The following is a 13,395-nucleotide window of genomic DNA, read 5'->3' as shown; positions in this document are numbered from 1 at the left end:
AATGGAGTGTAAAAATTGAATATTAATGACTTTAATGGAGATTGGAAAAGTACCTATTGAAATGTAAAGAGCACATAAAATTATGAAAGTAATTAAGGACTAAGTAATAAATTCAATAACTTAGGTATTAAATTATATAGTTACTAAGATTTCAAATCACTTAAGTATTGGTCTTGGAATACTTGCAGCATATTTTTACTATTTTATCATGACTATCCTTTCTTTAAATACTATGAGGTTATTACTTGATTAAAATACAGTGTAAAGATCTAAGCAATGGTAAGTCTAATATTATATAATACATCCAAAATTGACTTTTATAACAGCAAACTATGTACTTCTATGAACTCAGATTACATTTCCAGGGATATATCAGAATATATTGTTTCTTGAAGATAATTATAATGTCTTCAGTTAATTTGAAATACTTGGGCACATTCAGTGTACTATGTATACGTTACTCAGATGAAGATGTCATTCAAATGTCAAGTTGAGAATATTTAGCATTTTAACAATGCTTCTATTACCTGTATCTCAACCAAGGCTAGAAGCTTTAATAATCTGTCTGCAAAACGTCTTTTTAAAAAAATTTACTGATCTATCAACTTGTGTAAATGATAGATAGTATTTCTCATTGATGACGTGCGAAGTATTTTAAAAGTAAGAACTGTTTTCAAATTATTTTCAAGACATCCTACCCATTAATGAAACAGTGAAAATCATATTCATTATGTATCCATTTAACATTAGGGATGATATAATAGGTTAAATCTTATCATTCTGTGGGTCATGCCTTCTGTTTACCTGATATAAGCTAAACAGTGAATATATCCAATGTCTGAAATCTGAGTGTTTCTCTTGAATGTACCTTTTATGCAAGAATGCAAGATAATGGCTTGAACACCTAAAAGACCAGAAAGCTGAGATTTTCTTTTCTTTTTTTTCTTTTCTTTTCTTTTTTTTTTTTTTTTTGAGACAGATTCTCACTATGTCGCCCAGGCTGAAGTGCAGTGGCGATCTCGGCTCACTGCAAGTTCCGCTTCCCGGGTTCTCACCATTCTCCTGCCACCACAGGCCAGCCACCACACCTGGCTAATTTTTTGTATATTTAGTAGAGATGGGGTTTCACCATGTTAGCCAGGATGGTCTCGATCTCCTGACCCCGTGATCCAACTGCCTTAGCCTCCCAAAGTACTGGGATTACAGGCGTGAGCTACCACTCCCGACCGAGATTTTCTTAAATCCACAACAAAGCTTCTTAATCTTTTGTGATTGTTTGCTATTATGTTTTAATTAATGATTATATATATATTATATATATATATATACACACATACACACACACACATATACAAAACAGAATTCAAACCAAAAGTTCATTTTCAATCTGGTAGTGAGGTTGTATGAGGAATAATTAACCCTCACTCGCATCAAATGCTAATTGCCTACTGTTATCCTCTCAGAATAATACAACAGTTGTGCTTGAAAACATTACCTTCACGTTGTTCAAAAGAGAAGGTGTGTCTCCAGAAAAGCTAATGAAAGGAAGCATGTATTCATAATACAATAATCTTTACGTTTATAACCATATAATTACACAGTATTTTTACAGAAGACTTTTTTTTGTTATTGTTTAATCGTTTCTGTGATTAACTTCACAATATGAATCTTTTTATATGGACCTAATTCACTTTAGGTATGTGTTCCCATGACTAAGACAGGGAAGGTAGCTCTGACAGTTCAAACAGCAATGAAATGCAAATCTGCTATCCTGTGTGCTTCTAACATATGCTTATCAACGGGAACAGAATGCAGGAGACATGACCTCTTCTTGAAGACAAACGAGACAGCAAAGAAGGAAGCTTTGCTTCAGAGGCAGAGTATAAAACAGCCTTCCAGGGTTCGGGGGGCTCATTTTGTGTTTCTTGACTTGATAACAAAAATTTGTTGAAATCTATGAGGCACTAGGCTGAGGGTTATAAATACAAATAAAATATTTTCTGCTCACAGACCAATAAAGCTTTTGGTAAAAAGATAAATGTAGCAATTATAATAAAATAGAGGAACATTTTGATACTTTCCATAAAGGATACTCAAGCATATGTGAGCTATGGGTGGACTTCTAATTTCTTCAACACATACCGTACTTCCTCTATAATCTAGGCAGTAAAGTCAAAAGCTAAGATAAATAAGGGCAACAGAGAATAAGCAACAGCAATTACTACCTACGTGAAGAGACTCTGTTCTTCAGAAGAAACAAGTCACTGAATCAATCGCCTTTTCAGAACTGTGGAAGATCTGGCAGTAGCCACAGATGGACTATTTTCTGGGTAGTGGATATCACAAAGTTAACTAGAGAGTAGTGATCTCTTTAGATAGCTCAGTAGACTAAGTTGGCAAAAATATATTAAGTATCTGCTATCTGCTAAAACCTGTAAATGATTACATTACTTGAATTCATGGACAAGAATAATTCTGTTCTCTTCATAGAGATAAAGGTGTGTTCAATGAAAAAGAATTGGCCAGAAGCAGTGGCTAACGCCTGTAATCCCAGCACTTTGGGAGGCCGAGGTGGGTGAATCACGAGGTCGAGAGATTCAGACCATCCTGGCCAAAACGGTGAAACCCCGTCTCTACTAAAAATATAAAAATTAGCCGGGCATGGTGGCGGGCGCCTATAGTCCCAGCTACTCAGGAGGCTGAGGCAGGAGAATGACGTGAACCCAGGCGGTGGAGCTGGCAGTGAGCCGAAATCAGGTCACTGCACTCAAGCCTGGGCAACAGAGTGAGACTCTGTCTCAAAAAAAAAAAAAAAAAAAGAAAACAACAACTTGAACTGAATACATACATAGTATTATTGTTTGACCTCTGTTCTCTCTGTAAAATTCTCACTTATTCTAAGGAACCATTTCCATCTGGGTTGTTCTTGCTTATATGAATACCCTTCCCAGGCCTGGTTCTATCTACTGTGGAGATTGTGGTGGCAGACAGAAGTTCAAACGTAATGCATGTTATTTATGTTGTTTCTTCTACTGAATGCATATTAATTGTCTACCTCTGATTTCAATGCTACATATCTTTATAAAATATGTTAAATATTTAACAAGATCATCCTAAAAATCCTAATTTTTAGTATTCTTTAATGTCATGTATTAATAATATTTTAAAATGTCAAGCTTCATGGAGCACAATTTACTTGAGAGGTAATCATACATATAATATTTAAGAAATCATTATTTTCACCTTTAATCCTAGATTATCTGACAATCTCATTTATGGTAGCAGAAGGAAAAATAAATATATTAAAATAAGTTGCTAGTCTCTATAGGACAAGATAAAATGTCAATTCTGATAAGTTATTTAAACCACACTGTTTCTTTTAAATTTCCAGAAACCTATGAAAGCCTTTATCAAGAGAGTTTGTTTTCTTTTATTCTCAATACTATAATTTATTTATTATTAATGTTAAAACAAATAGTACAGGATATGGTAATGACATAGTCACACAGTACCAAATGACTTTATGTAAAATATTTTCTATCCCATCTACCCTCACTTCCATGCTCAGTATTCTGAGATACTCACAGTTTTTCACCTTCTGATTATCAATATAATTCTAAATAATATACTTGTTTCTTTTTATTTTTTCAGTTCTTACTATATATTTATATATAATATTTAATTAACAAGCAAATGTGTAAGATGAGGAATTTAATTTTCATTTCTCTCTTCCTCTTGGTTTTGTTTGATGTGTTATTATTTTTTTTATGTTGCTTAGACAACAATTCATTGTAAATAAATTCTGTTGCTTATTTCAACAACTCTATATATTATAGAAAGAATGTTTTATACTACATTACTAATTAACAAAGCTAAAACTGCTTATGTGTAGGTAACTTAGCAAATCTATGGAAATAAATAGGTGAAGGTGATCAGCCAACATATCCTCAAATATTATTATTTGCTTACATTTAGCATTCCAAAAGAAAAGCTAAGATTCAATTTTATTTTGATTTCTAGATAAGAAATTACTTATTTTATAATAGCAAAAATTGTTTAGGAAACATTGGTATATTTTTCTGACTATGAGATGCAGAATGGAACTGCAGAAAATCCTCAGATTTGAAATGCTTTCACAGGATCCTAATAGAGCCTCAGTTTTGGAAAAATTACTGCAGATTTAATTATATGAACCAGGAGTGATACAGCTTAACCATAAGCTGACTTTGGCTGATGCAATCAGATTCCTCAGAGAAATGACTAGAAAGAGCTTGTCAACTCTTAACTCCTGTATTCAGACATACATATTTCAAACAACTTCAGATTTTTTATTCCATTTAGGGAGCAATACAGGTATTGCATACCAAGCAAATTGATTATTGTAAAAGTGCGTGTGTGTGTGTGTGTGTGTGTGTGTGTGTGTGAGGGAGGGAGAGAGAGAGAGAGAGAGAGAGAGAGAGAGAGAGAGGCAGCGTGGGAGGAAAGGTTCAGTGAGAGTTGTGTGAGAGGAGCAATAATCTTCTGCATTTAATTGAGTAATTTTGATATTGATTTGAGGTTTTCATGGTTCTGATTCCACATTTAAAGGAGAGAATAGAGTATTAGTAAGTTGCTACTACCAACAACTTTTTATTTTCAGGAAAATATTGATAACATTTATACTGCTTAGGACCTATTAGTGATAATGAACTCAAGAGAAACCTCTACAGTGTCTATGATGTTTGAATTATTGGTCAATAATTATCCTTATTATACTTTCAGCATAAAATTAAGTATTATAATGTTTTAATATCATTGCTCTTTTTTTAGCATGCCATCATTATACATTTTTTGCTGAGAACTGAAACTACTGACTTTTTATAAAAGTACATGACATATTTCAATGTTCTGTCATTTCAGAAGAACATTCTGAGAACATTGCAGTAATTTTTTAGAATGTAAAGTTGTCAGATATTGAGACATACTAAGTGTTTGGGAACCAGTAGTTTAAGTTTCACAGCCCTCAGCCCAAATATGTAATGGAATTTCCCTTTAGAATTACTTCCATTTAGAATTACCACTGGCACATTTAGAATGAGGGCTGCAAAACTTAAAGTAGTGTTTCACAAACTGTGTTCTAAAGGTATTATTTCATAAAGAGGTTAATGGGTGTTTCTTGAAAGTGAGCAAATAATATCCTTTTCTTAGAGAGTCAGTATGCAGATTAGCATAATTAAGTCTGAAAAGATTTGCGGTGCAGTTAATTGGTTTTCAAAACTGTATTTAATATCTTATTTCCCAAGTTTATCTGTTTCGATAAGCTTTTTATTATTTTTCAACATACCTATTATTGTACTTTTAGCATACTATTATGATCACAGTGGTCAGTAACCTCATATCACTTACCACCTGTTTTTGTAATGTTTTATTGCAACAGAGCAATGCCCACTTGGGCTTTTGTGCTATAGTGGCAGAGTTGACAGTAGCTGCAACATAGACAATATGGTTGGCAAAGCCTAAAGATAGTTATTATCTGGTCCCTTACAGAAAAATGTTTGCCAGTCCTGATAGCACAACAGACCAGTACTGGACATCAAATTGGGAAACACTGAATTAAATAAATATATTATAATTTTAAACATTATTTCTTATAGACCATTGCAGAATACATGTACATACCTGCGTAATATAAAATCAATTTTAATTATATGAAATTTGCAATAATGTGACTTTTATTTTTATGAAGTTATTTACTTTAAGTATTTATATTTTAATATAATTAATGTATATGAAACTAAAAAATGATTTAGCAAGGAAAGAATACAAGTATTCTTACAAATTTTGTCTAAGGAGAAGAGAAAACATTACTTCATAAACTATTTGATAGCCTGCTATTTCTTTTGTGAAATCCTCTAAAGAAGATTAAAAATGCATTATCATTCTTTGCTTTCCTTTTAGGAGTAGTTACTGATATAAATGTCTATGTGCATAATTACTATGTCTTACCATTTTGACTTTGAGGTTACTTTGCTTCCTCTTAACGTTCAAAATTAACTAGCAAAAGGTATTAGATTATAAATGGTGAAACTTGAGTTTACTGTCTCAGATGTTGTATAGATCTCCAAACTAAAATATCTGTCTCAACTCTTCATGAAATATTAGTAATACAGCTAAAGAAAACTCTCTAATTTTTTTTTCAGGAAGAACTGAACCCCATTGTTGTTACACCACCAATCCAAGCCATAGATCAGGACCGAAATATTCAACCGCCATCAGATAGGCCAGGAATCCTCTATTCCATCCTTGTTGGTTTGTATCTGCTAACATTTTACACTATCAGTTACCGTTCTAGAATCTTATAGAAACACATTCTCTCAGTTCCAAGGAAATATTTTAAATAACAAAATTTTTTAAATTATTATTTGACATGATTATTACTTTTGTGTATAAACAAATTTTAAAATAATAATTCAATATATTTCCTTCCTCAATTAGTTGGACTGAAATGTGTAGAATGATAAATAAATAACTTTTATGGAAAAAGCAAAGCAATTCAAAGTATTAGAATATTAACCTGCATATTGGTATTTTTCTACATATCAACTTACCATAGAAAGCATTCTCTAGCACCAGCTTTTAATATAAAATGAAAAACATTCCACTTGTATTTGATCTTTGGGTGGACGCTATACATAATTCTGATAATATATGACTGAATTTAAAAAGAGCTATTTTGGAGCCATTTATAAAAAAAGGACGAGAGAGCATAATTACCCAAGGAAATACGATACATGAACCTTTGGCAAATATTTTTCTTGAAAAATTCCACAGAAGCTGTTCTAATCCATCCCTATGCATATACTACTGATTGTATCAAAAGCAAAAATGATGAGAAATTGATTATACTGCTCTTCTTAGATTGCTTTTGCTAAAATATGGATGTTGCTGACTTGTGTAGCCTCTAGACAGACAGAAGCATGTGAGAAAGGCTATATATCTTTTAAGGAAGAAGGGGCCTCTTTTGAAGTGTGCTTGAAAAATAACTTTAATGCAGTTTAGCATTAGCCCTCAACGCCTTTCTGTTCTCTTACTTGAAGCCTATGTGCATACACACATACACAACAACCAACAGATATTAGATTTGCAAATTTTATACTGTATCCTACTTACAAATGTTGTCTGTAAAGAAAATTCTAGCAACTCTGTTTCAAGTCTTTGGTCTTTATAAGGACATAAATATCATAAGCAGAGCTCATATTATTATATTGTAAGAAGTTTTCATAAACATAAAACTATTTTAAGTCCATAGAGATTTTGGTATAGATAATAGGAAATAAGCATCATTTATTTCATTAACTGAAGGATTTACTATATGTCAATCACTGTACTAGATGCCAAAGACACAAACATGAGAGATAAATGTTCTAGGTTAGGTAGTCATGGAGTCTGTGGCTAAAAAAAATTTAATAAAAAATTAAAAGATAGATTAAAATACAATATTTACGGCACTCTAAATAAAGTTTGAACCACATGTAGGCTCATGGGAGGAAAGCATTAAGCATTTTATGAGAATTGCTTAGGAAGAGTCATTTTAGCAGAAAGACAGGAGTCTCTAGGTGGAAAAAGAGAGAAAAGTATCTATATAGATAATGCAGCATGTGCAAAAGCCAAAGGATGAAAGTTTAGAATAGACTTGGAGAATTATGATACTCAGAGCCAGTTAGATGCATTGGTGTTCAAGTTTATTTCACTTTTAAAAGTTATTTGCGTTCTTTTTCTCAACAAATGATCACCTACACTTTGAAGCAAGCCATATCACTGACTTTGTGGAGCCGATTTTCTGGTAGTAGAGATAGGCAATAAACAATTACTATAATAAATAAGTGTTTATTATCAAAAGTAGAAAAGTGTGAATGCTATGGGGAAAATCGATCATATGAATGGGATTGGAAGAGCAGAGAAGGACTGTAGTAGATGTTGCAGTATTAAGTAGTATCATCAGTACTTGCGTCATCAAAAGCTAAGCTATTAGCAAAAGCTTACAGAGGCTGAGGAAGTTACTCAGGTTGACATCACTGGGAAGAGTCTCTAGGCAGAGATCAAAACTGAAGCTTGCCAGGTGGGTATCAGAAACAACAAGGGGGCCAGAATTATTGGAAAGAAGTGAGTGAGGTAAAAGTAGAAATGTGACAGATAAGAAGAAAGCAGAAACTAGAGAGCCTTGTATGTTATTTATCTACTTTGCATTTTTCTCTGAGTGAAATGAGGAGTCAATGAAAAAAATTTTAACAGAAAAGTGACACAGTGATGGAAAGTTTCATCAGCCTACAACTGTAGGATAATGAATTGTCCCGAACAATGGATATAAACTCTTACAATTATTTGCTCTCACAGCTAAGGTAAATGAATAATATCTTTTTACACTATTTACATTTTTAGAAGGAAGTGAATGGTAGGGGTTGAGAGTGTAGCCTCTGGAAATTGCACCGTCCATGTTAAAAATCATGACTTTAACTCACACTAGACTTATAATTTTAGTTGCGTTATTTAGCCCCTCTTTACCTGAAATTAGTCCTTCTTTTTTCTTATTTTGAGACAGTGCCTTACTCTGTCACCCAGACTGGAGTGCAGTGGCACAATCATAGCTCACTGAAGCTTCGACCTCCTGGGCTCAAGCGATCCTCCTGCCTTAGCCTCCCAAAGTGCTAGGATTACAGGTGTGGGTCACTACCTGACCAGATTATTCTTCTTTAATATGGATTTAACAAAAATAGATCTTTGTACAAAAGGGTTGTGAGAATTTAATCCAATACATTGTAATTGTACATAATAATGCCTGGAAAAAAAGTTCATGCTCAATACATTTTAGTTTACATTGTTATTACCATTAGGAAGGAAAATAAGGCATGTTACCTAAGGCACATCAGTCTGGTACAAATGGAAACACAAAAACAAAAACCAGACACAACATAACACACACACACACACACACACACACACAGAAGAGAATGTCCATAACTCTGACTTCATGTACTTTGTCAAAACTCTTAATTTTCCTTAAATCCATCCAAATATTTCTGAATATATGTGTTTCTCCAAGCTCATGTTAAGTTACCACATGGAGGGCTCCTCTCCTGCTTACATTTGTTATAGACAGTCTCTTGTTTACTATATATGAGGATATGGATGTTGATGTCTATGACAAGGTCATCCAAGGACTGTTGTCAGCCTATTTCAATGGTCCTACTGTCATGATCGTCAATGGCAGAATTATTGACTAGCCAAAAGTCTTCAAAGGAAAAGCTAGAGAATGATGTTCATAGGGAGTTTATAAAAGTTTAACATATTTCTGGGAATCTAAAAAGACAAGAGCAAACTATATATACTCAGGAAACACTTGGAAAGGCCCTAAGCTGTCATCTCTTGCTGACCTTGAAACTCTGCAAATGTAGTAAGTAAAGGTCAAGATAGAACAACTCCATAAAGCAGCTAAACCTAAAAGATATATCTATAAAACACTCTACCCCCAACAGCAGAATAAGTATTCTTCTCAAGTGCGCCTAGAATGTTCTTCAGTATAGATCATATTAGGCCATAAAACCAATATCATTAAATTGAAAATGATTGAAATAATACGAACTTTATTATCTGATAAAAATGGAATGAAAGTAGAAATTAATAATGAAGGAAACTTTGGAAATTCACAAGTGTGTGGTAATTATACAACATTCTTAAATAATGAGTGACTCAAGGAAGAAATAAAATCAGAAAAATACTTTGAGACAAATAAAAATACATTATAACGTGTATTTTAATCTCTAATCAACAATGTAATGTTTATCACAAAGACATTGGAAAAGGTTAAGCAAACTAAAGAAGAAGAGCAGAAGAGAGGTCAGCTGTGGTGGCTCACGCCTATAATTCCTATATTTGGGTGCCTGAGGTAGGTGGATTGCTTGAGCTCTGGAATTTGAAACCAGTCTGGGTAATATAGAGAAACCCCATCCCTACCAAAATACAAAAATTAGCCCGGTGGTGTGCACCTGTGGCCTCAGCTACTGAGGAGGTTATAGTGTGAGAATCACTGGGTCCAGGAAGTCAAGGCTGCAGTGAGCCATGATCACACCATTTCACTCCAGCCTGGGTGATGGAGGAGGTTGGAGGTGACTCTGAAAAAAAAAAAAAGAAGGAAGGAAGGAAGGAAGGAAGGAAGGAAGGAAGGAAGGAAGGAAGGAAGGAAGGAAGGAAGGAAAGAAGGAAAGCTAAACAACACAATAGAAATAATAGAGACTTCAGTGGAAAATAGTAAAAGAGGGATTAGGAAAACAGTAGAGATAAGAAATCAAGCCAAAATCAATTCTTTGAAATCATAAACATAATTGACAAATCTCTAGCTAGACTGACCAGGAATAAAAGAAATAAGATGCAATTTACTAACTTGGAACAAAAGAGAGGTCCTTCTATTTAGCTTACAGGAATAAAAAATGTTATAAGGGAATATTATATAAAATGTATGCCAACTAGACAAACTAGATGCAATGGACAAATTCCTGGAGGTAAGCTATTCAAATTGACCTCAGAAAAAATAAAAAATTGGGGCAGACTGATAACAAGTAAATTGACTTAGTAATCAAAAAGATCTTCCCACAAAGGAGAATTCTGCATCAGATAGATGCTTTACTGGTAAATTCTACCATTAGAGAACATTTAATACCCCTTCTCTGTTAGTCCATTCTTGCACCACTATAAAGAACTACCTATTACTGGCTAATTTATAAAGAAAAGCAGGTTTAAGTGGCCTCAGGAAACTTTCAATCATGGCTGAAAGTGAAGGGGAAGTTGGCGCATCTTACATAGCCAGAGCAGGAGAGAGAAAGGATGGTGCTACACACTTTTAAACAAACAGATCTTGTGAGAATTCACTCACTGTTACCACTGTTACCAGAACAGCAAGGGGGAAATGTTCCCCCATGATTCAATCAAATCCTACTGGGTCCCTCCTCCTACATTGGAGATTACAATTTAACATGAGATTTTGGTGGGGAAACAAATCCAAGCTATATCATGAAACCACTGGCCCCTCTGAAATCTCATGTCCTTTTCACATTGCAAAATACAATAATCCTTTCTCAGCAGTCCCCCAAGTCTTAACTGATTTCAGAATTAACTCAGAAGTCCACAGTCCAAAGTCTCATCTGAGACAAGGCAAGTTCCTTCCGCCTATGAGACTGAAAAAACTTACAAGATATAATGGGGATACAGGCATTGGGTGAATACATCCATTCCAAAAAAGGAAAAATCAGCCAAAGCAAAGGTGCCACAGTTCCCATGGAAATCCAAAACCCAAGAGAGCAGTTATTAAATCTTAAATCTCCAAAATGATCTCCTTTAACTTCATGTCTCATATCCAGGCCACACTGATGCAAGGGGTGGGCTCCCAAGGCCTTGCACATTTCTGCCTCTATGGCTTTGCACAGTACAGCCCTGTTGTCTGCTTTCTTGGGCTAGTGTTTAGTGCTTGTGGCTTTTCCAGGTGCACAGTGCAAGCTATCAGTGAATCTACTATTCCGGGGTCTGGAGAATAATTGCCTTCTTCTCACGGCTCCACTAGGCAGTGCCCCAGTGGGAACTCTGTGTGGGGGCTCCCACCTCACATTTCCCTTCCACGGTGCCCTGGTAGAGGTCTTCCATGAGGGCTCCACCCCTGCAGAAGACTTCTGCCTAGACATCCAGACATTTCCATGCATCCTTTGTAATGTGAGCGGAGGCTTCCAAGCCTCAACTCTTGTCCTCTGTGTATCCACAGGTTTAACATCACATGGAAGCTGCCAAGGCTAATGGCTTACGTGCTCTGAAGCAGAGGCCTGAGATATATCTGGGGACCATGTAGGCATGGCTAGAGATGGAATGGCTAGATGCAGGGAGCAGTGTCCTGAGGTTGCACAGGGCAGTGCAGCCATGAACCTGGCCCACAAAACCATCATTTCCCCCTAAGCCTCAAGGCCTGTGATGGAAAAGGCTGCCATGAAGGTCTCTGAAAGAAAAGCATAATCTGTGGACCCCTTAATCATATATGTAGATGAAATTTCTGCTTCTAATTATGTTATCAAGCTTTACCATTTTTAATGTAAATGTTAATAGCTATCAAGCACTGTTTCAGCACTGTCATTAATAATGATATCATACAATATGTATTTCTTTCTAATAATACAAGAAAGTTTGCTGACTTTAGCTTGTAACAGTAGCTTGTAGTATTAGGTACTTTTATATGAGCACCTAATGTGTGAAAAGTAATATGTATTAAATATCATATATATGATTTATGCGATACATACTAAACTATAAATATTATAATATTGTTAACAGTAATTTTTTCTTATTTTTCAAAGTATGATTATAATAATATTATTAATATTCTGGCAACTAAAATGTTGGTGCCACATATTAAGAATGGAGATACCAGAGCCAGAAACTTTGGTTTAATTTTTTTTTTATAAACCTTCATTAACTCTGGTAGGTATTATCAAGTATTAGCACTTTCATGGCCAGGTATACGGTATAATCATATTGGAAATATGAAGAGAAAGACACATTTTTTATCCCTTCCTCAATGCATATATCACATTGAGAAGGGATGAAAATGTTCCTGGGCCTTACATTTCTTCTATTGTGTATTTCATATTTCACAGTTATCAGAAAAAGTCCATATTTTTTCTTTGTATCCTTTTTTGCTTTCTTATTTTTTGTTTATATTTTCTTTTGTTTCATGATCCTTGTGCTACACAACTGAGTTCTTTTAACTGAACACTTATAGCTGAGCACATGTGTTTTTCCAAACATTATGTAACCTTAAATATACCCCCTGAGGTGCATTTTTCCTCATGCCTTACCATTCTCCAGAATGCTTCTAATTTTACTGTACTTCTACATTTTGGAAATTATTTTTTAAGGAAAATATTCTTTATAGAATTTATGTAAAATAGTCTGTTTAATCGTATGTGCACCTGTCTTTTAAGAAGGCAAAAGTGAAAGCTACCAAACTTCTGAAGGCCTGATCCCAGAACTGAATCAGTAGAAATAATCCGCCATCATATATTGGTCAAAGCAAGAACAATTCCTGCCCAGATTTAAGGTGAGAGGAATAAAAGAGTATTTTACTTGTTAGGAAACAAAAAATGTTTTCCATCTTAGATCTAATTCAAGTAATTCAAGGAGATGAGAAGGTTCATAAAGTGGAGCTCTGAACTTAAAGATGTAAGTAAGTTTAGGCAAGATTGTGTGTGGATGTTAGTGTATTATTCCATTTTCATGCTGCTGATAAAGACATACCTGAGACCACGCAATTTAAAAAAGAAAGAAGTTTAACGGACTTACAGTTACACATGGCTGGGAAGGCCTCACAATCATGGCAGAAGG

The 13,395-nt window shown here is 34.5% G+C and overlaps 1 protein-coding gene across 7 annotated transcripts in view; it reads left to right on the top strand.

The window, feature by feature from the left end:
- Positions 1-13,395, top strand: part of PCDH15 (protocadherin related 15) — a 914,927-nt gene that overhangs the window by 477,799 nt on the left and 423,733 nt on the right. For all 7 annotated transcript variants that reach the window (XM_031652624.1, XM_031652623.1, XM_031652622.1 and 4 more), the window contains one exon: positions 6,180-6,288. In XM_031652624.1, coding sequence (XP_031508484.1) covers positions 6,180-6,288 — 109 coding nt within the window. The remainder of the gene's footprint in view (positions 1-6,179; positions 6,289-13,395) is intronic.

Source organism: Papio anubis, chromosome 11, assembly GCF_008728515.1.
Source record: "Papio anubis isolate 15944 chromosome 11, Panubis1.0, whole genome shotgun sequence".
Lineage (NCBI taxonomy): Eukaryota > Metazoa > Chordata > Mammalia > Primates > Cercopithecidae > Papio > Papio anubis.
Note: the sequence above shows the minus strand (reverse complement) of the source record. Positions and strands in the feature narration are given on the sequence as shown.